The sequence below is a fragment of the Ambystoma mexicanum genome, chromosome 2q (assembly GCF_040938575.1).
Source record: "Ambystoma mexicanum isolate Mex_15411 chromosome 2q, UKY_AmexF1_1, whole genome shotgun sequence".
Classification (NCBI taxonomy): domain Eukaryota; kingdom Metazoa; phylum Chordata; class Amphibia; order Caudata; family Ambystomatidae; genus Ambystoma; species Ambystoma mexicanum.
In genome coordinates this window covers 1,479,624,171-1,479,648,034 of record NC_090924.1, presented here as the reverse complement: position 1 = coordinate 1,479,648,034, position 23,864 = coordinate 1,479,624,171, and the positions used below count along the sequence as shown (strand labels likewise).

Sequence of the window (23,864 nt, the reverse complement as noted above, 5' to 3'; positions counted from 1 at the left end):
TTCTTGGGTACACCAGCATCTCTTGGCGCAATTCACAGGTTGTGATTGCCTTTGGTTCTGAGCATAGCATGCTCTCTTGTCTCATTCCAAAGATTCTACGTGCCTGTGGTTCGTTGGTACAGTATGCTCTCTTGTGGTTCTTGGGTACAGCATGCTCTCTTGGCTCATTTCACAGGTTGTGCTTGCCTGTGGTTCCTGGGCATAGGATGGTCTCTTGTCTCATTTCAAAGGTTGTACGTGCATGTGGTTCGTTGGCACAGTATGCTCTCTTGTGGTTCTTGGGTACACCAGCCTCTCTTGGCTCAATTCACAGGTTGTGCTTTCCTGTGGTTCTTGGATACAGCATGCTCTCTTGGCTCATTTCACAGGTTGTGCTTGCATGTGATTCTGTGGCACAGCATGCTCTCTGTCTCATTTCACCGGTTATGGTTGCCTGTGGTTCTTGGGTAGACCAGCCTCTCTTGGCTCATTTCACAGGTTGTGCTTGCATGTGATTCTGTGGCACAGCATGCTCTCTGTCTCATTTCACAGGTTATGGTTGCCTGTGGTTCTTGGGTACACCAGCCTCTCTTGGCTCATTTCACAGGTTGTGCCTGTCTGTGGTCCTGAGCATAGCATGCTCTCTTGTCTCATTTCACAGGTTGTGATTGCCTGTGGATCTTTGGCACAGCATGCTCTTTGTCTCATTTCACCCGTTATGGTTGCCTGTGGTTCTTGGGTAGACCAGCCTCTCTTGGCTCAATTCACAGGTTGTGCTTGCCTGTGGTTCCTGGGCATAGGATGCACTCTTGTCTCATTTCACAGGTTGTGCTTGCCTGTGGATCTTTCACACAGCATGCTCGCTGTCTCATTTCAGAGGTTGTGGTTGGCTGTGGCTCTTGGGTACACCAGCCTCTCTTAGCTCAATTCACAGGTTGTGCTTGCCTGTGGTTCCTGAGCATAGCATGCTCCCTTGTCTCATTTCATAGTTTGTGCTTTTCTGTGGATCTTTGGCACAACATGCTCGCTGTCTCATTTCACAGGTTGTGGTCAGCTGTGGTTCTTGGGTAGACCAGCCTCTCTTGTCCCAATTCACAGGTTGTGCATGCCTGTGGTTCCTGAGCATAGCATGCTCTCTTGTCTGATTTCATAGGTTATGATTGCCTGTGGTTCTTTGGCACAGCATGCTCGCTGTCTCATTTCACAGGTTATGGTTGCCTGTGGTTCTTGGGTACACCAGCCTCTCGTGGCTCATTTCACAGGTTGTGCTTGCCTGTGGTTCCTGGGCATAGGATGCTCTCTTGTCTCATTTCATAGGTTGTGCTTGCCTGTGGATCTTTGGCACAGCATGCTCTCTGTCTCATTTCACAGGTTATGGTTGCCTGTGGTTCTTGGGTACACCAGCCTCTCTTGACTCAATGCACAGGTTGTGCTTGCCTGTGGTTCCTGAGCATAGCATGCTCTCTTGGCTCAATTCACAGGTTGTGCTTGCCTGTGGTTCTTGGGTAGACCAGCCTCTCTTGACTCAATTCACAGGTTGTGCTTGCCTGTGGTTCCTGAGCATAGCATGCTCTCTTGGCTCAATTCACAGGTTGTGCTTGCCTGTGGTTCTTGGGTAGACCAGCCTCTCTTGGCACAATTCACAGGTTGTGCTTGCCTGTGGTTCCTGAGCATAGCATGCTCTCTTGCCTCAATTCACAGGTTGTGCTTGCCTGTGGTTCTTGGATAGACCAGCCTCTCTTGACTCAATCCACAGGTTGTGCTTGCCTGTGGTTCCTGAGCATAGCATGCTCTCTTTGCTCAATTCACAGGTTGTGCTTGCCTGTGGTTCTTGGGTACACCAGCCTCTCCTGGCTCACTTCACAGGTTGTGATTGCCTTTGGTTCCTGAGCATAGCATGCTCTCTTGTCTCATTTCAAAGGTTGTACGTGCCTGTGGTTAGTTGGTACAGTATGCTCTCTTGTGGTTCTTGGGTACAACATGCTCTCTTGGCTCATTTCACAGGTCATGGTTGCCCGTGGTTCTTGGGTACACCAGCCTCTCTTGTCTCAATTCACAGGTTGTGCTTGCCTGTGGTTCCTGAGCATAGCATGCTCTCTTGTCTCATTTCATAGGGTGTGCTTGCCTGTGGATCTTTGGCACAGCATGCTCTCTGTCTCATTTCACAGGTTATGGTTGCCCGTGGTTCTTGGGTACACCAGCCTCTCTTGGCTCATTTCACAGGTTGTGCTTTCCTGTGGTCCTGAGCATAGCATGCTCTCTTGTCTCATTTCACAGGTTGTGATTGCCTGTGGATCTTTGGCACAGCATGCTCTTTGTCTCATTTCACCGGTTATGGTTGCCTGTGGTTCTTGGGTAGACCAGCCTCTCTTAGCTCAATTCACAGGTTGTGCTTGCCTGTGGTTCCTGGGCATAGGATGCACTCTTGTCTCATTTCACAGGTTGTGATTGCCTGTGGATCTTTGGCACAGCATGCTCGCTGTCTCATTTCAGAGGTTGTGGTTGGCTGTGGCTCTTGGGTACACCAGCCTCTCTTAGCTCAATTCACAGGTTGTGCTTGCCTGTGGTTCCTGAGCATAGCATGCTCCCTTGTCTCATTTCATAGGTTGTGCTTGTCTGTGGATCTTTGGCACAGCATGCTCGCTGTCTCATTTCACAGGTTGTGGTCGGCTGTGGTTCTTGGGTAGACCAGCCTCTCTTGTCCCAATTCACAGGTTGTGCATGTCTGTGGTTCCTGGGCATAGGATGCTCTCTTGTCTCATTTCATAGGTTGTGCTTGCCTGTGGATCTTTGGCACAGCATGCTCTCTGTCTCATTTCACAGGTTATGGTTGCCTGTGGTTCTTGGGTACACCAGCCTCTCTTGGCTCAATTCACAGGTTGTGCTTGCCTGTGGTTCCTGAGCATAGCATGCTCTCTTGGCTCAATTCACAGGTTGTGCTTGCCTGTGATTCCTGAGCATAGCATGCTCTCTTGGCTCAATTCCCAGGTTGTGCTTGCCTGTGGTTCTTGGGTAGACCAGCCTCTCTTGGCTCAATTCACAGGTTGTGCTTGCCTGTGGTTCCTGAGCATAGCATGCTCTCTTGGCTCAATTCACAGGTTGTGGTTGCCTGTGGTTCTTGGGTAGACCAGCCTCTCTTGGCTCAATTCACAGGTTGTGCTTGCTTGTGGTTCCTGAGCATAGCATGCTCTCTTGGCTCAATTCGCAGGTTGTGCTTGCCTGTGGTTCTTGGGTAGACCAGCCTCTCTTGGCTCAATTCACAGGTTGTGCTTGCCTGTGGTTCCTGAGCATAGCATGCTCTCTTGTTTCATTTCACAGGTTGTGATTGCCTGTGGTTCTTTGGCACAGCATGCTCACTGTCTCATTTTACAGGTTATGGTTGCCTGTGGTTCTTGGGTAGACCAGCCTCTCTTGGCTCATTTCGCAGGTTGTGTTTTCTGTGGTTCCTGAGCATAGCATGCTCTCTTATCTCATTTCATAGGTTGTGGTTGCATGTGGTTCTTGGGTACACCAGCCTCTCTTGGCGCAATTCACAGGTTGTGATTGCCTTTGGTTCCTGGGCATAGCATGCTCTCTTGTCTCATTCCAAAGGTTCTACGTGCCTGTGGTTCGTTGGTACAGTATGCTCTCTTGTGGTTCTTGGGTACAGCATGCTCTCTTGGCTCAATTCACAGGTTGTGCTTGCCTGTGGTTCCTGGACATAGGATGTTCTCTTGTCTCATTTCAAAGGTTGTACGTGCATGTGGTTCGTTGGCACAGTATGCTCTCTTGTGGTTCTTGGGTACACCAGCCTCTCTTGGCTCAATTCACAGGTTGTGCTTTCCTGTGGTTCTTGGATACAGGATGCTCTCTTGGCTCATTTCACAGGTTGTGCTTGCAAGTGATTCTGTGGCACAGCATGCTCTCTGTCTCATTTCACCGGTTATGGTTGCCTGTGGTTCTTGGGTAGACCATCCTCTCTTGGCTCATTTCACAGGTTGTGCTTTCCTGTAGTTCCTGTGCATAGCATGCTCTCTTGTCTCATTTCATAGGGTGTTCTTGCATGTGGAGCATGCTCACCTCATTTCACAGGTTATGGTTGCCTGTGGTTCTTGGGTACACCAGCCTCTCTTGGCTCATTTCACAGGTTGTGCTTGCCTGTGGTCCTGAGCATAGCATGCTCTCTTGTCTCATTTCACAGGTTGTGATGGCCTGTGGATCTTTGGCACAGCATGCTCTTTGTCTCATTTCACCGGTTATGGTTGCCTGTGGTTCTTGGGTAGACCAGCCTCTCTTGGCTCATTTCACAGGTTGTGATTGCCTGTGGTTCCTGAGCATAGCATGCTCTCTTGTCTCATTTCATAGGGTGTGCTTGCCTGTGGAGCATGCTCTCTGCCTCATTTCACAGGTTATGGTTGCCTGTGGTTCTTGGGTACACCAGCCTCTCTTGGCTCATTTCACAGGTTGTGCTTGCCTGTGGTTACTGAGCATAGCATGCTCTCTTGTCTCATTTCATAGGTTATGGTTGCCTGTGGTTCTTGGGTAGACCAGCCTCTCTTGGCTCATTTCGCAGGTTGTGTTTTCTGTGGTTCCTGAGCATAGCATGCTCTCTTGTCTCATTTCATAGGTTGTGGTTGCATGTGGTTCTTGGGTACACCACCCTCTATTGGTGCAATTCACAAGTTGTGATTGCCTTTGGTTCCTGAGCATAGCATGCTCTCTTGTCTCATTTCAAAAGTTGTACGTGCCTGTGGTTCGTTGGTACAGTATGCTCTCTTGTGTTCTTGGGTACAGCATGCTCTCTTGGCTCATTTCACAGGTCATGGTTGCCCGTGGTTCTGGGGTACACCAGCCTCTCTTGGCTTATTTCACAGGTTGTGCTTTCCTGTGGTTCCTGAGCATAGCATGCTCTCTTGTCTCATTTCATAGGGTGTCCTTGCCTGTGGATCTTTGGCACAGCATGCTCTCTGTCTCATTTCACAGGTTATGGTTGCCTGTGGTTCTTGGGTACACCAGCCTCTCTTGGCTCAATTCACAGGTTGTGCATGCCTGTGGTTCCTGAGTATAGCATGCTCTCTTGTCTCATTTCATGGGTTGTGCTTGCCTGTGGATCTTTGTCACAGCATGCTCTCTGTCTCATTTCACAGGTTATGGTTGCCCGTGGTTCTTGGGTACACCAGCCTCTCTTGGGTCAATTCACAGGTTGTGCTTGCCTGTGGTCCTGAGCATAGCATGCTCTCTTGTCTCATTTCACAGGTTGTGATTGCCTGTGGATCTTTGGCACAGCATGCTCTTTGTCTCATTTCACCGGTTATGGTTGCCTGTGGTTCTTGGGTAGACCAGCCTCTCTTGGCGCAATTCACAGGTTGTGATTGCCTTTGGTTCTGAGCATAGCATGCTCTCTTGTCTCCTTCCAAAGATTCTACGTGCCTGTGGTTCGTTGGTACAGTATGCTCTCTTGTGGTTCTTGGGTACAGCATGCTCTCTTGGCTCATTTCACAGGTTGTGCTTGCCTGTGGTTCCTGGGCATAGGATGCTCTCTTGTCTCATTTCAAAGGTTGTACGTGCATGTGGTTCGTTGGCACAGTATTCTCTCTTGTGGTTCTTGGGTACACCAGCCTCTCTTGGCTCAATTCACAGGTTGTGCTTTCCTGTGGTTCTTGGATACAGCATGCTCTCTTGGCTCATTTCACAGGTTGTGCTTGCATGTGATTCTGTGGCACAGCATGCTCTCTGTCTCATTTCACCGGTTATGGTTGCCTGTGGTTCTTGGGTAGACCAGCCTCTCTTGGCTCATTTCACAGGTTGTGCTTGCATGTGATTCTGTGGCACAGCATGCTCTCTGTCTCATTTCACAGGTTATGGTTGCCTGTGGTTCTTGGGTACACCAGCCTCTCTTGGCTCATTTCACAGGTTGTGCCTGTCTGTGGTCCTGAGCATAGCATGCTCTCTTGTCTCATTTCACAGGTTGTGATTGCCTGTGGATCTTTGGCACAGCATGCTCTTTGTCTCATTTCACCGGTTATGGTTGCCTGTGGTTCTTGGGTAGACCAGCCTCTCTTGGCTCAATTCACAGGTTGTGCTTGCCTGTGGTTCCTGGGCATAGGATGCACTCTTGTCTCATTTCACAGGTTGTGCTTGCCTGTGGATCTTTCACACAGCATGCTCGCTGTCTCATTTCAGAGGTTGTGGTTGGCTGTGGCTCTTGGGTACACCAGCCTCTCTTAGCTCAATTCACAGGTTGTGCTTGCCTGTGGTTCCTGAGCATAGCATGCTCCCTTGTCTCATTTCATAGTTTGTGCTTTTCTGTGGATCTTTGGCACAGCATGCTCGCTGTCTCATTTCACAGGTTGTGGTCAGCTGTGGTTCTTGGGTAGACCAGCCTCTCTTGTCCCAATTCACAGGTTGTGCATGCCTGTGGTTCCTGAGCATAGCATGCTCTCTTGTCTGATTTCATAGGTTATGATTGCCTGTGGTTCTTTGGCACAGCATGCTCGCTGTCTCATTTCACAGGTTATGGTTGCCTGTGGTTCTTGGGTACACCAGCCTCTCGTGGCTCATTTCACAGGTTGTGCTTGCCTGTGGTTCCTGGGCATAGGATGCTCTCTTGTCTCATTTCATAGGTTGTGCTTGCCTGTGGATCTTTGGCACAGCATGCTCTCTGTCTCATTTCACCGGTTATGGTTGCCTGTGGTTCTTGGGTACACCAGCCTCTCTTGACTCAATTCACAGGTTGTGCTTGCCTGTGGTTCCTGAGCATAGCATGCTCTCTTGGCTCAATTCACAGGTTGTGCTTGCCTGTGGTTCTTGGGTAGACCAGCCTCTCTTGACTCAATTCACAGGTTGTGCTTGCCTGTGGTTCCTGAGCATAGCATGCTCTCTTGGCTCAATTCACAGGTTGTGCTTGCCTGTGGTTCTTGGGTAGACCAGCCTCTCTTGGCACAATTCACAGGTTGTGCTTGCCTGTGGTTCCTGAGCATAGCATGCTCTCTTGGCTCAATTCAGAGGTTGTGCTTGCCTGTGGTTCTTGGGTAGACCAGCCTCTCTTGACTCAATCCACAGGTTGTGCTTGCCTGTGGTTCCTGAGCATAGCATGCTCTCTTGGCTCAATTCACAGGTTGTGCTTGCCTGTGGTTCTTGGGTACACCAGCCTCTCCTGGCTCACTTCACAGGTTGTGCTTGCCTGTGGTTCCTGAGCATAGCATGCTCTCTTGTCTCATTTCAAAGGTTGTACGTGCCTGTGGTTAGTTGGTACAGTATGCTCTCTTGTGGTTCTTGGGTACAACATGCTCTCTTGGCTCATTTCACAGGTCATGGTTGCCCGTGGTTCTTGGGTACACCAGCCTCTCTTGTCTCAATTCACAGGTTGTGCTTGCCTGTGGTTCCTGAGCATAGCATGCTCTCTTGTCTCATTTCATAGGGTGTGCTTGCCTGTGGATCTTTGGCACAGCATGCTCTCTGTCTCATTTCACAGGTTATGGTTGCCCGTGGTTCTTGGGTACACCAGCCTCTCTTGGCTCATTTCACAGGTTGTGCTTTCCTGTGGTCCTGAGCATAGCATGCTCTCTTGTCTCATTTCACAGGTTGTGATTGCCTGTGGATCTTTGGCACAGCATGCTCTTTGTCTCATTTCACCAGTTATGGTTGCCTGTGGTTCTTGGGTAGACCAGCCTATCTTAGCTCAATTCACAGGTTGTGCTTGCCTGTGGTTCCTGGGCATAGGATGCACTCTTGTCTCATTTCACAGGTTGTGATTGCCTGTGGATCTTTGGCACAGCATGCTCGCTGTCTCATTTCAGAGGTTGTGGTTGGCTGTGGCTCTTGGGTACACCAGCCTCTCTTAGCTCAATTCACAGGTTGTGCTTAGCTGTGGTTCCTGAGCATAGCATGCTCCCTTGTCTCATTTCATAGGTTGTGCTTGTCTGTGGATCTTTGGCACAGCATGCTCGCTGTCTCATTTCACAGGTTGTGGTCGGCTGTGGTTCTTGGGTAGACCAGCCTCTCTTGTCCCAATTCACAGGTTGTGCATGTCTGTGGTTCCTGAGCATAGCATGCTCTCTTGTCTGATTTCATAGGTTATGATTGCCTGTGGTTCTTTGGCAAAGCATGCTCGCTGTCTCATTTCACAGGTTGTGGTTGCCTGTGGTTCTTGGGTACACCAGCCTCTCGTGGCTCATTTCACAGGTTGTGCTTGCCTGTGGTTCCTGGGCATAGGATGCTCTCTTGTCTCATTTCATAGGTTGTGCTTGCCTGTGGATCTTTGGCACAGCATGCTCTCTGTCTCATTTCACAGGTTATGGTTGCCTGTGGTTCTTGGGTACACCAGCCTCTCTTGGCTCAATTCACAGGTTGTGCTTGCCTGTGGTTCCTGAGCATAGCATGCTCTCTTGGCTCAATTCACAGGTTGTGCTTGCCTGTGATTCCTGAGCATAGCATGCTCTCTTGGCTCAATTCCCAGGTTGTGCTTGCCTGTGGTTCTTGGGTAGACCAGCCTCTCTTGGCTCAATTCACAGGTTGTGCTTGCCTGTGGTTCCTGAGCATAGCATGCTCTCTTGGCTCAATTCACAGGTTGTGCTTGCCTGTGGTTCTTGGGTAGACCAGCCTCTCTTGGCTCAATTCACAGGTTGTGCTTGCTTGTGGTTCCTGAGCATAGCATGCTCTCTTGGCTCAATTCGCAGGTTGTGCTTGCCTGTGGTTCTTGGGTAGACCAGCCTCTCTTGGCTCAATTCACAGGTTGTGCTTGCCTGTGGTTCCTGAGCATAGCATGCTCTCTTGTTTCATTTCACAGGTTGTGATTGCCTGTGGTTCTTTGGCACAGCATGCTCGCTGTCTCATTTTACAGGTTATGGTTGCCTGTGGTTCTTGGGTAGACCAGCCTCTCTTGGCTCATTTCGCAGGTTGTGTTTTCTGTGGTTCCTGAGCATAGCATGCTCTCTTGTCTCATTTCATAGGTTGTGGTTGCATGTGGTTCTTGGGTACACCAGCCTCTCTTGGCGCAATTCACAGGTTGTGATTGCCTTTGGTTCCTGGGCATAGCATGCTCTCTTGTCTCATTCCAAAGGTTCTACGTGCCTGTGGTTCGTTGGTACAGTATGCTCTCTTGTGGTTCTTGGGTACAGCATGCTCTCTTGGCTCAATTCACAGGTTGTGCTTGCCTGTGGTTCCTGGGCATAGGATGCTCTCTTGTCTCATTTCAAAGGTTGTACGTGCATGTGGTTCGTTGGCACAGTATGCTCTCTTGTGGTTCTTGGGTACACCAGCCTCTCTTGGCTCAATTCACAGGTTGTGCTTTCCTGTGGTTCTTGGATACAGCATGCTCTCTTGGCTCATTTCACAGGTTGTGCTTGCAAGTGATTCTGTGGCACAGCATGCTCGCTGTCTCATTTCACCGGTTATGGTTGCCTGTGGTTCTTGGGTAGATCAGCCTCTCTTGGCTCATTTCACAGGTTGTGCTTTCCTGTGGTTCCTGTGCATAGCATGCTCTCTTGTCTCATTTCATAGGGTGTTCTTGCATGCTCACCTCATTTCACAGGTTATGGTTGCCTGTGGTTCTTGGGTACACCAGCCTCTCTTGGCTCATTTCACAGGTTGTGCTTGCCTGTGGTCCTGAGCATAGCATGCTCTCTTGTCTCATTTCACAGGTTGTGATGGCCTGTGGATCTTTGGCACAGCATGCTCTTTGTCTCATTTCACCGGTTATGGTTGCCTGTGGTTCTTGGGTAGACCAGCCTCTTTTGGCTCATTTCACAGGTTGTGATTGCCTGTGGTTCCTGAGCATAGCATGCTCTCTTGTCTCATTTCATAGGGTGTGCTTGCCTGTGGAGCATGCTCTCTGCCTCATTTCACAGGTTATGGTTGCCTGTGGTTCTTGGGTACACCAGCCTCTCTTGGCTCATTTCACAGGTTGTGCTTACCTGTGGTTGCTGAGCATAGCATGCTCTCTTGGCTCAATTCACAGGTTGTGCTTTCCTGTAGTTCTTGGGTAGACCGGCCTCTCCTGGCTCAATTCACAGGTTGTGCTTGCCTGTGGTTACTGAGCATAGCATGCTCTCTTGTCTCATTTCATAGGTTATGGTTGCCTGTGGTTCTTGGGTAGACCAGCCTCTCTTGGCTTATTTCGCAGGTTGTGTTTTCTGTGGTTCCTGAGCATAGCATGCTCTCTTGTCTCATTTCATAGGTTGTGGTTGCATGTGGTTCTTGGGTACACCACCTCTATTGGTGCAATTCACAAGTTGTGATTGCCTTTGGTCCCTGAGCATAGCATGCTCTCTTGTCTCATTTCAAAAGTTGTACGTGCCTGTGGTTCGTTGGTACAGTATGCTCTCTTGTGTTCTTGGGTACAGCATGCTCTCTTGGCTCATTTCACAGGTCATGGTTGCCCGTGGTTCTTGGGTACACCAGCCTCTCTTGGCTTATTTCACAGGTTGTGCTTTCCTGTGGTTCCTGAGCATAGCATGCTCTCTTGTCTCATTTCATAGGGTGTCCTTGCCTGTGGATCTTTGGCACAGCATGCTCTCTGTCTCATTTCACAGGTTATGGTTGCCTGTGGTTCTTGGGTACACCAGCCTCTCTTGGCTCAATTCACAGGTTGTGCATGCCTGTGGTTCCTGAGCATAGCATGCTCTCTTGTCTCATTTCATAGGTTGTGCTTGCCTGTGGATCTTTGGCACAGCATGCTCTCTGTCTCATTTCACAGGTTATGGTTGCCCGTGGTTCTTGGGTACACCAGCCTCTCTTGGCTCAATTCACAGGTTGTGCTTGCCTGTGGTCCTGAGCATAGCATGCTCTCTTGTCTCATTTCATAGGTTGTGCTTGCCTGTGGATCTTTGGCACAGCATGCTATCTTGTCTCATTTCATAGGTTATGGCTGCCTGTGGTTCTTGGGTACACCAGCCTCTCTTAGCTCATTTCACAGGTTGTGCTTGCTTGTGGATACTGGGCATAGCATGCTATCTTGTCTCATTTCATAGGTTATGGCTGCCTGTGGTTCTTGGGTACACCAGCCTCTCTTAGCTCACTTCACAGGTTGTGCTTGCTTGTGGATCCTGGGCATAGCATGCTCTCTTGTCTCATTTCATAGGTTGTGCTTGCCTGTGGTCCTGAGCATAGCATGCTCTCTTGTCTCATTTCATAGGTTGTGCTTGCCTGTGGATCTTTGGCACAGAATGCTATCTTGTCTCATTTCATAGGTTATGGCTGCCTGTGGTTCTTGGGTACACCAGCCTCTCTTGGCTCATTTCACAGGTTGTGCTTGCATGTGGATCTTTGGCACAGCATGCTCTCTGTCTCATTTCACAGGTTGTGCTTGCATGTGGATCCTTGGCACAGCATGCTCTCTGTCTCATTTCACAGGTTGTGCTTGCCTGTGGATCCTGGGCATAGCATGCTCTCTTGTCTCATTTCATAGGTTGTGCTTGCCTGTGGATCTTTGGCACAGCATGCTATCTTGTCTCATTTCATAGGTTATGGTTGCCTGTGCTTCTTGGGTACACCAGCCTCTCTTGGCTCAATTCACAGGTTGTGCTTGCCTGTGGTCCTGAGCATAGCATGCTCTCTTGTCTCATTTCATAGGTTGTGCTTGCCTGTGGATCTTTGGCACAGCATGCTATCTTGTCTCATTTCATAGGTTATGGCTGCCTGTGGTTCCTGGGTACACCAGCCTCTCTTGGCTCATTTCACAGGTTGTGCTTGCCTGTGGTCCTGAGCATAGCATGCTCTCTTGTCTCATTTCATAGGTTGTGCTTGCCTGTGGATCTTTGGCACAGCATGCTATCTTGTCTCATTTCATAGGTTATGTCTTGGCTCATTTCACAGGTTGTGCTTGCATGTGGATCTTTGGCACAGCATGCTCTCTGTCTCATTTCACAGGTTGTGCTTGCATGTGGATCCTTGGCACAGCATGCTCTCTGTCTCATTTCACAGGTTGTGCTTGCATGTGGATCTTTGGCACAGCATGCTCTCTTGTCTCATTTCATAGGTTATGGCTGCCTGTGGTTCTTGGGTACACCAGCCTCTCTTGGCTCATTTCACAGGTTGTGCTTGCCTGTGGTCCTGAGCATAGCATGCTCTCTTGTCTCATTTCATAGGTTGTGCTTGCCTGTGGATCTTTGGCACAGCATGCTATCTTGTCTCATTTCATAGGTTATGTCTTGGCTCATTTCACAGGTTGTGCTTGCATTTGGATCTTTGGCACGGCATGCTCTCTGTCTCATTTCACAGGTTGTGCTTGCATGTGGATCCTTGGCACAGCATGCTCTCTGTCTCATTTCACAGGTTGTGCTTGTATGTGGATCTTTGGCACAGCATGCTCTCTTGTCTCATTTCATAGGTTATGGCTGCCTGTGGTTCTTGGGTACACCAGCCTCTCTCTGTCTCATTTCACAGGTTGTGCTTGTCTGTGGTACTCGGACACAGGATGCGGTCTTGACATATTTCACAGAGTCAGTTGCACTGCGATTGATCTTGTCAACAAGCAAAGATTCGGATTCATTGGACAGAGCCAGTCAGCTTGTGGACCCAGCATTGTACACATTAACACACACACTTATTTATTTTTATTTATTGTTTGCGTGTTACACGCTTATACTGCAAGTGAAATACTGTTTCAAAGCACCCACAGGGCAGAGGGATGGAACAAGGGAGTGAAACATATTACAAAACACAATTTTTAAGAGCAGTGGAGGGAAAAAGAAAAAAAGGACGAACCTACTATTCCTTGTGAGTATTGAGAATATGCAAGTGCATCAAGATAGAGGGTAGACGGGTAAGTGCTGGGGTGTGTGGGCTCATGGATGAGCCACAGGTGAAGTGCGTGGTATGGTGAGTGCTACACGGCCGAAGCCGCGTTAGGTGTAAATGCAAACCTCCAGGGCAGAGGGAGTGCCAAGGCAAGTCCTGAGGGTGGACAGGAGCTGGGGCAATTGGGTGTGGGAGGTCAGGGACCCAGAGGATGCATAAGGGCCCAGGACACCAATCACAGCAACAGTGAGATTAACAGAGGAGAGAAGACAGGAAGGAGGAGGTAAAGACTGACACTGTTCCCTAGGTGCATTTACCTATGGGATCAGTGGAAAATGATAATTTCTGTAAACTTTCTCAAAGGTGAGTACACATAGAAGCAATGGGCATATCTGCCCCTTTTTGCACATTTTGTGGGGTTAGTTATTCTATGGGGTTGTTAAGGTAGCCCCTATCAATAATCAATAGCAAAAAGGAACTCAAGTAATAGAGTAACACCAAGTGCCGGGAAAATAGGAAAATACACATTAACATTCTGAACATTGTAATACAGAACACAAGCTTTTAATCCAAATACACGTCACCAATGATAAGGAATGCATTTCTATTGGCTTATTCTATTGGTTAATAAGATATAACACCTGTACATTTTATAACCAAATGCTACTACTATTGGCTACTGCATGACTGATGGTTCCTCCTGAGTTCATCACATTCTACTACACTAGCCAACATGGCGGACAGGGTCCTGATTGGTCAACAGTCGCTCATCCGACATTGGGCACTTTAATGTGGTGCCAGGGTGCGTGACGAGGAAGAGGAGAAGAACAGACTGCTATTGTTTCATTTGAAGACATCCCTCCCTCCTCGTTCCCAGGCTTGAGGCCTTATCTGCCATTTTGTTTGTGAACTTGGCATACTGTCCCTGTGTCTGGATGTACCAAGTGAGTTGCAGGTGCACTATCTCAGTAAGCCTGGAAAAAGCAATCGCTGTCCCGATCACGTGGTAAAAGACCACTGTTCAGAATTAATTTTCATCTATTTAGTGAACATTGTGCTATGCTACGTTGTACACGTTGTTATTCAGAAACTACTGAGAACACCATGCGTTTCTTCATCATGAAATCATTTGGCATGGTTGCTATTTGCACTTGGAGATCAAAGCTATATATGCTTTCTTGCTGTTACCAATAGAAACTAATTAACTTTGCATGCAGTGGGTTACTGAGAAATGTTATCTAGTGTGGTTTCGATTGTACTAACTTTGATGCCTGGGCTTCTGTCTGAAGTCCATGGGACTTAAAGTATAAACTGTGTAAATGATGTATACTGTAAGTGCTGTGAACCTGTGTGCAACAGTAAATAGAGTGTTACAAAAAAAAGTAAATCGTGTGCACAGCAGTTTTAGTGTCAGGATTCAGTATTTCCAAAAGATGGTGGTACTCTAGCTCTTTCTCCACCATGTCAATGTCCTTTGTGTCTTATGCATTGCATGCCACCACAGTTGATTCCCAGCAACCTAAAGCTACCGACGCCCATCTCCAGGCTACTTGTGTAACCCTATCTGGGTATTCTGCAACCTTTCCCTAAGTGCACGCTACCTCCTACCCTACTTGTATAGCACAATCTCTTCTATTCTTTATGGCTGTTCTATTACCACTATTGTTGAACTGGCAATTCACAGATCACTTATCAGCTTGTACTTTAGGTCACCTATAGAACCAGGTGGGGGGTGGGGCCAGGTCTGGTGCTGACCACATCTGCACCATCGCAGGGTCTAAACTACATGCCTTTTTCTTGACACTTACTGAGTTTATCTGTTGGGGGTGGGCTACGTTATTGTCAGCATTGAAACAGAGGGATGATTTTGTCCAAAGTAGGGTGTGGAGCTTGTCATTATTGTCAATATTATTTCTGCAGTCGTTTCACACATCCCATTTCTTCCTTCAGGGACCTCTGTCTGAATTCAGACAGCTGCTAATTGAGGAGTATCTGGGGGACATACAGGACCCTTTCAAGTACAGAGACAACTTCCTAGAGTTCTTCGGGGATGCCTATTTTGTTGTTCCAAGCATTATGATGGCCAGATACCACAGAGGTAAGTCATTGTTGGACAGATGCACAACGGTGTCCAATGTTTCAGGACAGAGTCCACAGAATAAAGCATATTCAAGAAACAGAACCCACAGAGGTGAATATTGCTTCAGAGTCAGTTCACACAGAGGTGAGTCTAATGTCGGACACACCAACTGTGGTGCCTAATCTTTCTAAGGCAGATCCCACAGAGGTGAGCCTAATATTTAAAATATCCCAAAGAGGTGAGTCTAATGTTTGACAGATCCCACAGAGGTGAGTGTAATATTTGACAGATCCCACAGAGGTGAGTCTAATGTTTGACAGATCCCACTGAGGTGTCTAGTGTTTCAGAGACAGCTCCCACAAAGGTGGGTCTAATGTTTGACAGATACCAGAGATGTGTCTAATGTTTCAAAGGCGTTTCCCAAATAGGTAAGTCCAAGGTTTGAGAAACATATCCAACAGTGATGTGTCATATGCTTGATGGATCAAACAAAGGTGACATTTGCAGCCAGCAGAAAGACTGATGTCACAAAGGCAAGTCTAATTTGAATGGGATATTCACAAAATATTTAAGTTTAGAATTGCCAGGAGAAGCAAGTGCCAGAGACGAAAGCCAGATTGCCCCAAGAAAATGTGCATCTCTAAAGCCATTTTCATTATGTTTTTCAGTGTCTTTGTGTTGCATTAATGGTGACTCTATAGGAACTGGTTTGGAAGAGTGTGCGTGAGCATGGATAAGCACATTCCCTAAGCTGTTGTACCAAGGATGAGCAGTGGTAGGAATGTGGCATGCCAGAGAGAGTCAAGGATGATCCAGTGGTAGCCTAGAGCTGAGCTGCTGCCCGTGCCATGCATACCCTTAGTAGGATGATCCAGTGGTAGCCGAGAGCTCAGCTGCTGCCCGTGCCATGCATACCCTTAGCAAGATGATCCAGAGGTAGCCTAGAGCTGAGCTGCTGCCGTGCCATGCACAATCTTAGCGGAATGATCCAGAGGTAGCCTAGAGCTGAGCCGCTGCCCGTGCCATGCATACGCTTAGTAGGATGATCCAGTGGTAGCCTAGAGCTGAGCCGCTGCCGGTGCCATGCATACCCTTAGTAGGATGATCCAGCAGTAGCCTAGAGCTGAACTGCTGCCCGTGACATGCACACCCTTAGTAGGATGATCCAGAGGTAGCCTAGAGCTGAGCTGCTGCCCGTGCCATGCATACCCTTAGTAGGATGATCCAGTGGTAGCCTAGAGCTGAGCTGCTGCCCGTGCCATGCATACCCTTAGTAGGATGATCCTGTGGTAGCCTAGAGCTGAGCCGCTGCCGGTGCCATGCATACCCTTAGTAGGATGATCCAGTGGTAGCCTAGAGCTGAGCCGCTGCCGGTGCCATGCATACCCTTAGTAGGATGATCCAGCAGTAGCCTAGAGCTGAACTGCTGCCCGTGACATGCACACCCTTAGTAGGATGATCCAGTGGTAGCCTAGAGCTGAGCTGCTAACCGTGCCATGCATACCCTTAGTAGGATGATCCAGTGGTAGCCTAGAGCTGAGCTGCTGCCTGTGCCATGCATACCCTTAGTAGGATGATCCTGTGGTAGCCTAGAGCTGAGCTGCTGCCCGTGCCATGCACACCCTTAGTAGGATGATCCTGTGGTAGCCTAGAGCTGAGCTGCTGCCCCTGCCATGCATACCCTTAGTAGGATGGTCCAGTGGAAGCCTAGAGCTGAGCTGCTGCCCATGCCATGCATACCCTTAGTAGGATTATCCAGAGGTATCCTAGAGATGAGCTGCTGCCGTGCCATGCACACCCTTAGTAGGATGATCCAGAGGTAGCCTAGAGATGAGTTGCTGCCTGTGCCATGCATACCCTTAGTAGGATGATCCAGTGGCAGCCTAGAGCAGAGCTGCTACCCGTGCCATGCATACCCTTAGCAGGATGATCCAGTGGTAGCCTAGAGCTGAGCTGCTGCCCGTGCAATGCATACCCTTAGTAGGATGATCCAGTGGTAGCCTAGAGCTGAGCTGCTGCCCGTGCCATGCATACCCTTAGTAGGATAATCCTGTGGTAGCCTAGAGCTGAGCTGCTTCCCGTGCCATGCATACCCTTAGTAGGATGATCCAGTGGTAGCCTAGAGCTGAGCTGCTGCCCGCGCCATGCACAACCCTTGGTAGGATGATCCAGTGGTAGCCTAGAGCTGAGCTGCTGCCCGTGGCTTGCATACCCTTAGTAGGATGATCCAGTGGTAGCCTAGAACTGAGCTGCTGCCTGTGACATGCATACCCTTAGTAGGATGATCCAGTGGTAGCCTAGAGCTAAGCTGCTGCACCTGCCATGCATACCCTTAGTAGGATGATCCAGTGGTAGCCTAGAGCTGAGCTGCTGCCCGTGCCATGCATACCCTTACTAGTATGATCGAGTGATAGCCGTGCCATGCATACCCTTAGTAGGATGATCCAGTGGTAGCCTAGAGCTGAGCTGCCGTCCATGCCATGCATACCCTTAGTAGGATGATCCAGTGGTAGCCTAGAGCTGAGCTGCTGCCCGTGCCATGCATACCCTTACTAGTATGATCCAGTGGTAGCCGTGCCATGCATACCCTTAGAAGGATGATCCAGTGGTAGCCTAGAGCTGAGCGGCTGCCTGTGCCATGCATACCCTTAGCGGGATTATCCAGTGGTAGCCTAGAGCTGAGCTGCTGCCCGTGCCATGCACACCCTTAGTAGGATGATCCAGTGGTAGTCTAGAGCTGAGCTGCTACCCGTGCCATGCACACCCTTAGCAGGATGAACCAGTGGTAGCCTAGAGCTGAGCTGCCGCCCGTGCCATGCATACCCTTAACAGGATGATCCAGCGGTAGCCTAGAGCTGAGCTGCTTCCCATGCCATGCACACCCTTAGTAGGATTATCCAGTGATAGCCTAGAGCTGAGCTGCTGCCCGTGCCATGCATACCCTTAGTAGGATGATCCAGTGGTAGCCTAGAGCTGAGCTGCTGCCGTGCCATGCACACCCTTAATAGGATGATCCAGAGGTAGCCTAGAGCTGAGATGTTGCCCCTGCCATGCATACCCTTAGTAGGATGATCCAGTGATTCCCTAGAGCTGAGCTGCTGCCCGTGCCATGCATACCCTTAGTGGAATGATCCAGTGGTAGCCTAGAGCTGAGCGGCTGCCCGTGCCATGCACACACTTAGTAGGATGATCCAGTGGTAGCCTAGAGCTGAGCTGCTGCCTGTGCCATGTACACCCTTAGTAGGATGATCCAGTGGTAGCCCAGAGCTGAGCCGCTGCCCGTGCCATGCATACCCTTAGTAGGATGATCCAGTGGTAGCCTAGAGCTGAGCTGCTGTCCGTGCCATGCATACCCTTAGTAGGATGATCCAGTGGTAGCCTAGAGCTGAGCTATTGCCCGTGCCGTGCATATCCTACACGGATGATCCAATGGTAGCCTACAGCTGAGCTGCTGCTCGTTCCATGCATACCCTTAGCAGGATGATCCAGTTGTAGCCTAGAACTGAGCGGCTGCCCGTGCCATGCATACCCTTAGTAGGATGATCCAGTCGTAGCCTAGAGCTGAGCTGCTGCCCGTGCCATGCATACCCTTAGTCGGATGATCCATTGGTAGCCTAGAGCTGAGCTGCTGCCCCTGCCATGCATACCTTTAGTGAGATGATCCAGTGGTAGCCTAGAGCTGAGCTGCTGCCCGTGCCATGCACCATCTTAGTAGGATAATCCAGTGGCAGCCTAGAGCTGAGCTGCTGCCCCTGCCATGCATACCCTTAGTGGGATGATCCAGTGGTAGCCTACAGCTGAGCTGCTGCTCGTGCCATGCACACCCTTAGTAGGATGATCCAGTGGTAGCCTAGAGCTGAGCTGCTGCACGTGCCATGCATACCCTTATTAGGATGATCCAATGGTGGCATAGAGCTGAGCTGCTGTCCGTGCCATGCACACCCTTAGTAGGATGATCCAGTGGTAGCCTAGAGCTGAGCTGCCGCCCGTGCCATGCATACCCTTAGTAGGATTATCCAGTGGTAGCCTAGAGCTGAGCTGCTGCCCGTGCCATGCATACCCTTAGCAGGATGATCCAGTGGTAGCATAGAGCTGAGCTGCTGCCCGTGCCATGCATACCCTTAGTAGGATGATCCAGTGGTAGCCTAGAGCTGAGCTATTGCCCGTGCCGTGCATATCCTACATGGATGATCCAGTGGTAGCCTAGAGCTGAGCTGCTGTCCATGCCATGCATACGCTTAGTAGGATGATCCAGTGGTAGCCTAGAGCTGACCTGCTGCCCATGCCATGCATACCCTTAGTAGAATGATCCAGTGGTAGACTAGAGCTGAGCCGCTGCCCGTGCCATGCATACCCTTAGCGGGATGATCCAGTGGTAGCCTAGAGCTGAGCTGCTGCTGTGCCATGCACACCCTTAGCGGGATGATCTAGAGGTAGCCGAGAGCTAAGCTGCTGCCGTGCCATGCATACCCTTAGCGGGATGATCCACACGTAGCCTAGAGCTGAGCCACTGCCCGTGTCATGCATACCCTTAGTAGGATGATCCAGTGGTAGCCTAGAGCTGAGCCACTGCTCGTGCCATGCATACCCTTAGTAGGATGATCCAGTGGTATCCTAGAGCTGAGCCACTGCTCGTGCCATGCATACCCTTAGTAGGATGATCCAGTGGTAGCCTAGAGCTGAGCTACTGCCTGTGCCATGCATACCCTTAGTAGGATGATCAAATGGTAGCCTAGAGCTGAGCTGCTGCCCGTGCCATGCACACCCTTAGTAGGATGATCCAGTGGTTGCCTAGAGCTGAGCTGCAGCCCGTGCCATGCATACCCTTAGCAGGATGATCCAGTGGTAGCCTAGAGCTGAACTGCTGCCCGTGCCATGCATACCCTTAGCAGGATGATCCAGTGGTAGCCTAGAGCTGAGCTGCTGGCCCTGCCATGCATACCCTTAGCAGGATGATCCAGTGGTAGCCTAGAGCTGAGCTACTGCCTGTGCCATGCATAACTTATTAGAATGATCCAGTGGTAGCCTAGAGCTGAGCTGCTGCCCGTGCCATGCATACCCTTAGTAGGATGATCCAGTGGTAGCCTAGAGCTGAGCTGCTGCCCGTGCCATGCATATCCATATTAGGATGATCCAGTGGTAGCCTAGAACTGAGCTGCAGCCCGTGCCATGCATATCCATACTAGGATGATACAGTGGTAGCCTAGAGCTGAGCTGCTGCCCGTGCCATGCATACGCTTAGTAGGATGATCCAGTGGTAGCCTAGAGCTGACCTGCTGCCCATGCCATGCATACCCTTAGTAGAATGATCCAGTGGTAGCCTAGAGCTGAGCTGCTGCTGTGCCATGCACACCCTTAGCGGGATGATCTAGAGGTAGCCGAGAGCTAAGCTGCTGCCGTGCCATGCATACCCTTAGCGGGATGATCCAGACGTAGCCTAGAGCTGAGCCACTGCCCGTGTCATGCATACCCTTAGTAGGATGATCCAGTGGTAGCCTAGAGCTGAGCCACTGCTCGTGCCATGCATACCCTTAGTAGGATGATCCAGTGGTAGCCTAGAGCTGAGCCACTGCTCGTGCCATGCATACCCTTAGTAGGATGATCCAGTGGTAGCCTAGAGCTGAGCTACTGCCTGTGCCATGCATACCCTTAGTAGGATGATCAAATGGTAGCCTAGAGCTGAGCTGCAGGCCCATGCCAGGCATACCCTTAGTAGGATGATCCAGTGGTTGCCTAGAGCTGAGCTGCAGCCCGTGCCATGCATACCCTTAGCAGGATGATCCAGTGGTAGCCTAGAGCTGAGCTGCTGCCCGTGCCATGCATACCCTTAGCAGGATGATCCAGTGGTAGCCTAGAGCTGAGCTGCTGGCCCTGCCATGCATACCCTTAGCAGGATGATCCAGTGGTAGCCTAGAGCTGAGCTACTGCCTGTGCCATGCATAACTTATTAGAATGATCCAGTGGTAGCCTAGAGCTGAGCTGCTGCCCGTGCCATGCATACCCTTAGTAGGATGATCCAGTGGTAGCCTAGAGCTGAGCTGCTGCCCGTGCCATGCATATCCATATTAGGGTGATCCAGTGGTAGCCTAGAACTGAGCTGCTGCCCGTGCCATGCATATCCATACTAGGATGATACAGTGGTAGCCTAGAGCTGAGCTGCTGCCCGTGCCATGCATACGCTTAGTAGGATGATCCAGTGGTAGCCTAGAGCTGACCTGCTGCCCGTGCCATGCATACCCTTAGTAGGATGATCCAGTGGTAGACTAGAGCTGAGCCGCTGCCCGTGCCATGCATACCCTTAGCGGGATGACCCAGTGGTAGCCTAGAGCTGAGCTGCTGCTGTGCCATGCACACCCTTAGCGGGATGATCTAGAGGTAGCCTAGAGCTAAGCTGCTGCCGTGCCATGCATACCCTTAGCGGGATGATCCAGACGTAGCCTAGAGCTGAGCCACTGCCCGTGTCATTCATACCCTTAGTAGGAAGAATCAGTGGTAGCCTAGAGCTGAGCTGCTGCCTGTGGCATGCTCACCCTTAGTCTGATGATCCCGTGGTAGCCTAGAGCTGTGCTGCTGCCCGTGCCATGCACACCCTTAATAGTATGATACAGTGGTAGCCTAGAGCTGAGCTGCTGCCCGTGCCATGCATACCCTTAGTAGAATGATCCAGTGATGGCCTAGAGCTGAGCTGCTGCCCCTACCACTTTAGTAGGATGATCCAGTGGTAGCCTAGCGATGATCCGCTGCCCATGCCATACATATCCATAGTAGGATGATCCAGTTGTGGCCTAGAGCTGAGCTGCTGCCCGTGCCAAGCATACCCTTAGTAGGATGATCCCGTGGTAGCTTAGAGCTGAGCTGCTGCCCGTGCCATGCATGTGCTTAGTAAGATGATCCAGTGGTGGCCTAGAGCTGAGCTGCTGCCCGTGCCACGCACACCCTTAGTAGTATGAACCAGTGGTAGCCTAGAGCTGAGCTGCTGCCCGTGCCATGAATAACAGTGTTAGGATGATCCAGTGGTAGCCTAGAGCTGAGCTGCTGCCTGTGCCATGCACCACTTTACTAGGATGATCCAGTGGTAGCCTAGAGCTGAGCTGCTGCCCATGCCATGCATAACAGTGTTAGGATGATCCAGTGGTGGCCTATAGCTGAGCTGCTGCCCGTGCCATGCATACCCGTATTAGGATGATCCAGTGGTAGCCTAGAGCTAATCTGCTGCCCGTGCCATGCATACCCTTAGTAGGTTGATCCAGTGGTAGCCTACACCTGAGCTGCTGCCTGTGCCATGTATATCCGTATTAGGATGATCCAGTGGTAGCCTAGAGCTGAGCTGCTGCCTGTGCCATGCATACCCTTAGTAGGATGATTCAGTGGTAGCCTAGAGCTGAGCTGCTGCACGTGCCATGCATTCCCGTATTAGGATGATCCAGTGGTGGCCTAGAGCTGAGCTACTGCCTGTGCCATGCATATCCATATTAGGATGGTCCAGTGGTAGCCTAGAGCTGAGCTGCTGCCCGTGCCATGCATACCCATAGTAGGATGATCCAGTGGTAGCCTAGAGCTGAGCTGCTGCCGTGCCATGCACACCCTTAGTAGGATTATTCAGTGGTAGCCTAGAGCTGAGCTGCTGCACGTGCCATGCATACCCGTATTAGGATGATCCAGTGGTGGCCTAGAGCTGAGCTACTGCCCGTGCCATGCATATCCATATTAGGATGGTCCAGTGGTAACCTATAGCTGAGCTGCTGCCCGTGCCATGCACACCCTTAGTAGGATGATCCAGTGGTAGCCTAGAGTTGAGCTGCTGCCCGCGCCATGCACACCCTTAGTAGGATGATCCAGTAGCAGCCTAGAGCTGAGCTGCTGCCCGCGCCATACATACCCTTAGTAGGATGATCCAGTGAAAGCCTAGAGCTGAGCTGCTGCCCGTGCCGTGCATACCCTTAGTAGGATGATCCCGTGGTAGCCTAGAGCTGAGCTGCTGCCGTGGCATGCATACCCTTAGTAGAATGATCCAGTGGTAGCCTAGAGCTGTGCTGCTGCCCGTGCCATGCACACCCTTAATAGTATGATACAGGGGTAGCCTAGAGCTGAGCTGCTGCCCGTGCCATGCATGTGCTTTGTAAGATGAACCAGTGGTAGCCTAGAGCTGAGCTGCTGCCCCTACCATGCATTCCCTTAGTAGGATGATCCCGTGGTAGCCTAGAGCTGAGCTGCTGCCCGTGCCATGCACACCCTTAGTAGGATAATCCAGTGATAGCCTAGAGCTGAATTGCTGCCCGTGCCATTCAGACCCTTAGTAGGAAGAATCAGTGGTAGCCTAGAGCTGAGCTGCTGCCTGTGGCATGCTCACCCTTAGTCCGATGATCCCGTGGTAGCCTAGAGCTGTGCTGCTGCCCGTGCCATGCACACCCTTAATAGTATGATCCAGTGGTAGCCTAGCGCTGATCCGCTGCCCGTGCCATACATATCCATAGTAGGATGATCCAGTTGTGGCCTAGAGCTGAGCTGCTGCCCATGCCAAGCATACCCTTAGTAGGATGATCCCGTGGTAGCTTAGAGCTGAGCTGCTGCCCGTGCCATGCATGTGCTTAGTAAGATGATCCAGTGGTGGCCTAGAGCTGAGCTGCTGCCCGTGCCATGCACACCCTTAGTAGGATGATCCCGTGGTAGCCTAGAGCTGAGCTGCTGCCCGTGCCATGCACACCCTTAGTAGGATGATCCAGTGGTAGCCTAGAGCTGAGCTGCTGCCCGTGCCATGCATACCCTTAGTGGGATGATCCTGAGGTAGCCTAGAGCTGAGCTGCTGCTGTGCCATGCATTCCCTTAGTAGGATGATCCCGTGGTAGCCTAGAGCTAAGCTGCTGCCCGTGCCATGCACACCCTTAGTAGGATGATCCAGTGATATCCTAGAGCTGAACTGCTGCCCGTGCCATGCATACCCTTAGTAGGAAGATTCAGTGGTAGTCTAGAGCTGAGCTGCTGCCCGTGCCATGCTCACCCTTAGTCCGATGATCCCGTGGTAGCCTAGAGCTGAGCTACTGCCCGTGCCATGCATAACCTTAGTAGGATGATCCAGTGGTAGCCTAGA

The 23,864-nt window shown here is 50.5% G+C and overlaps 1 protein-coding gene across 1 annotated transcript in view; it reads left to right on the top strand.

Annotated features, from left to right (window-relative positions):
* The window catches only part of LOC138570297 (cocaine esterase-like), a 955,042-nt gene that overhangs the window by 340,948 nt on the left and 590,230 nt on the right, over window positions 1-23,864 (top strand). The window contains exon 10 of the mRNA XM_069649071.1: window positions 14,647-14,794. Coding sequence (XP_069505172.1) covers window positions 14,647-14,794 — 148 coding nt within the window. The remainder of the gene's footprint in view (window positions 1-14,646; window positions 14,795-23,864) is intronic.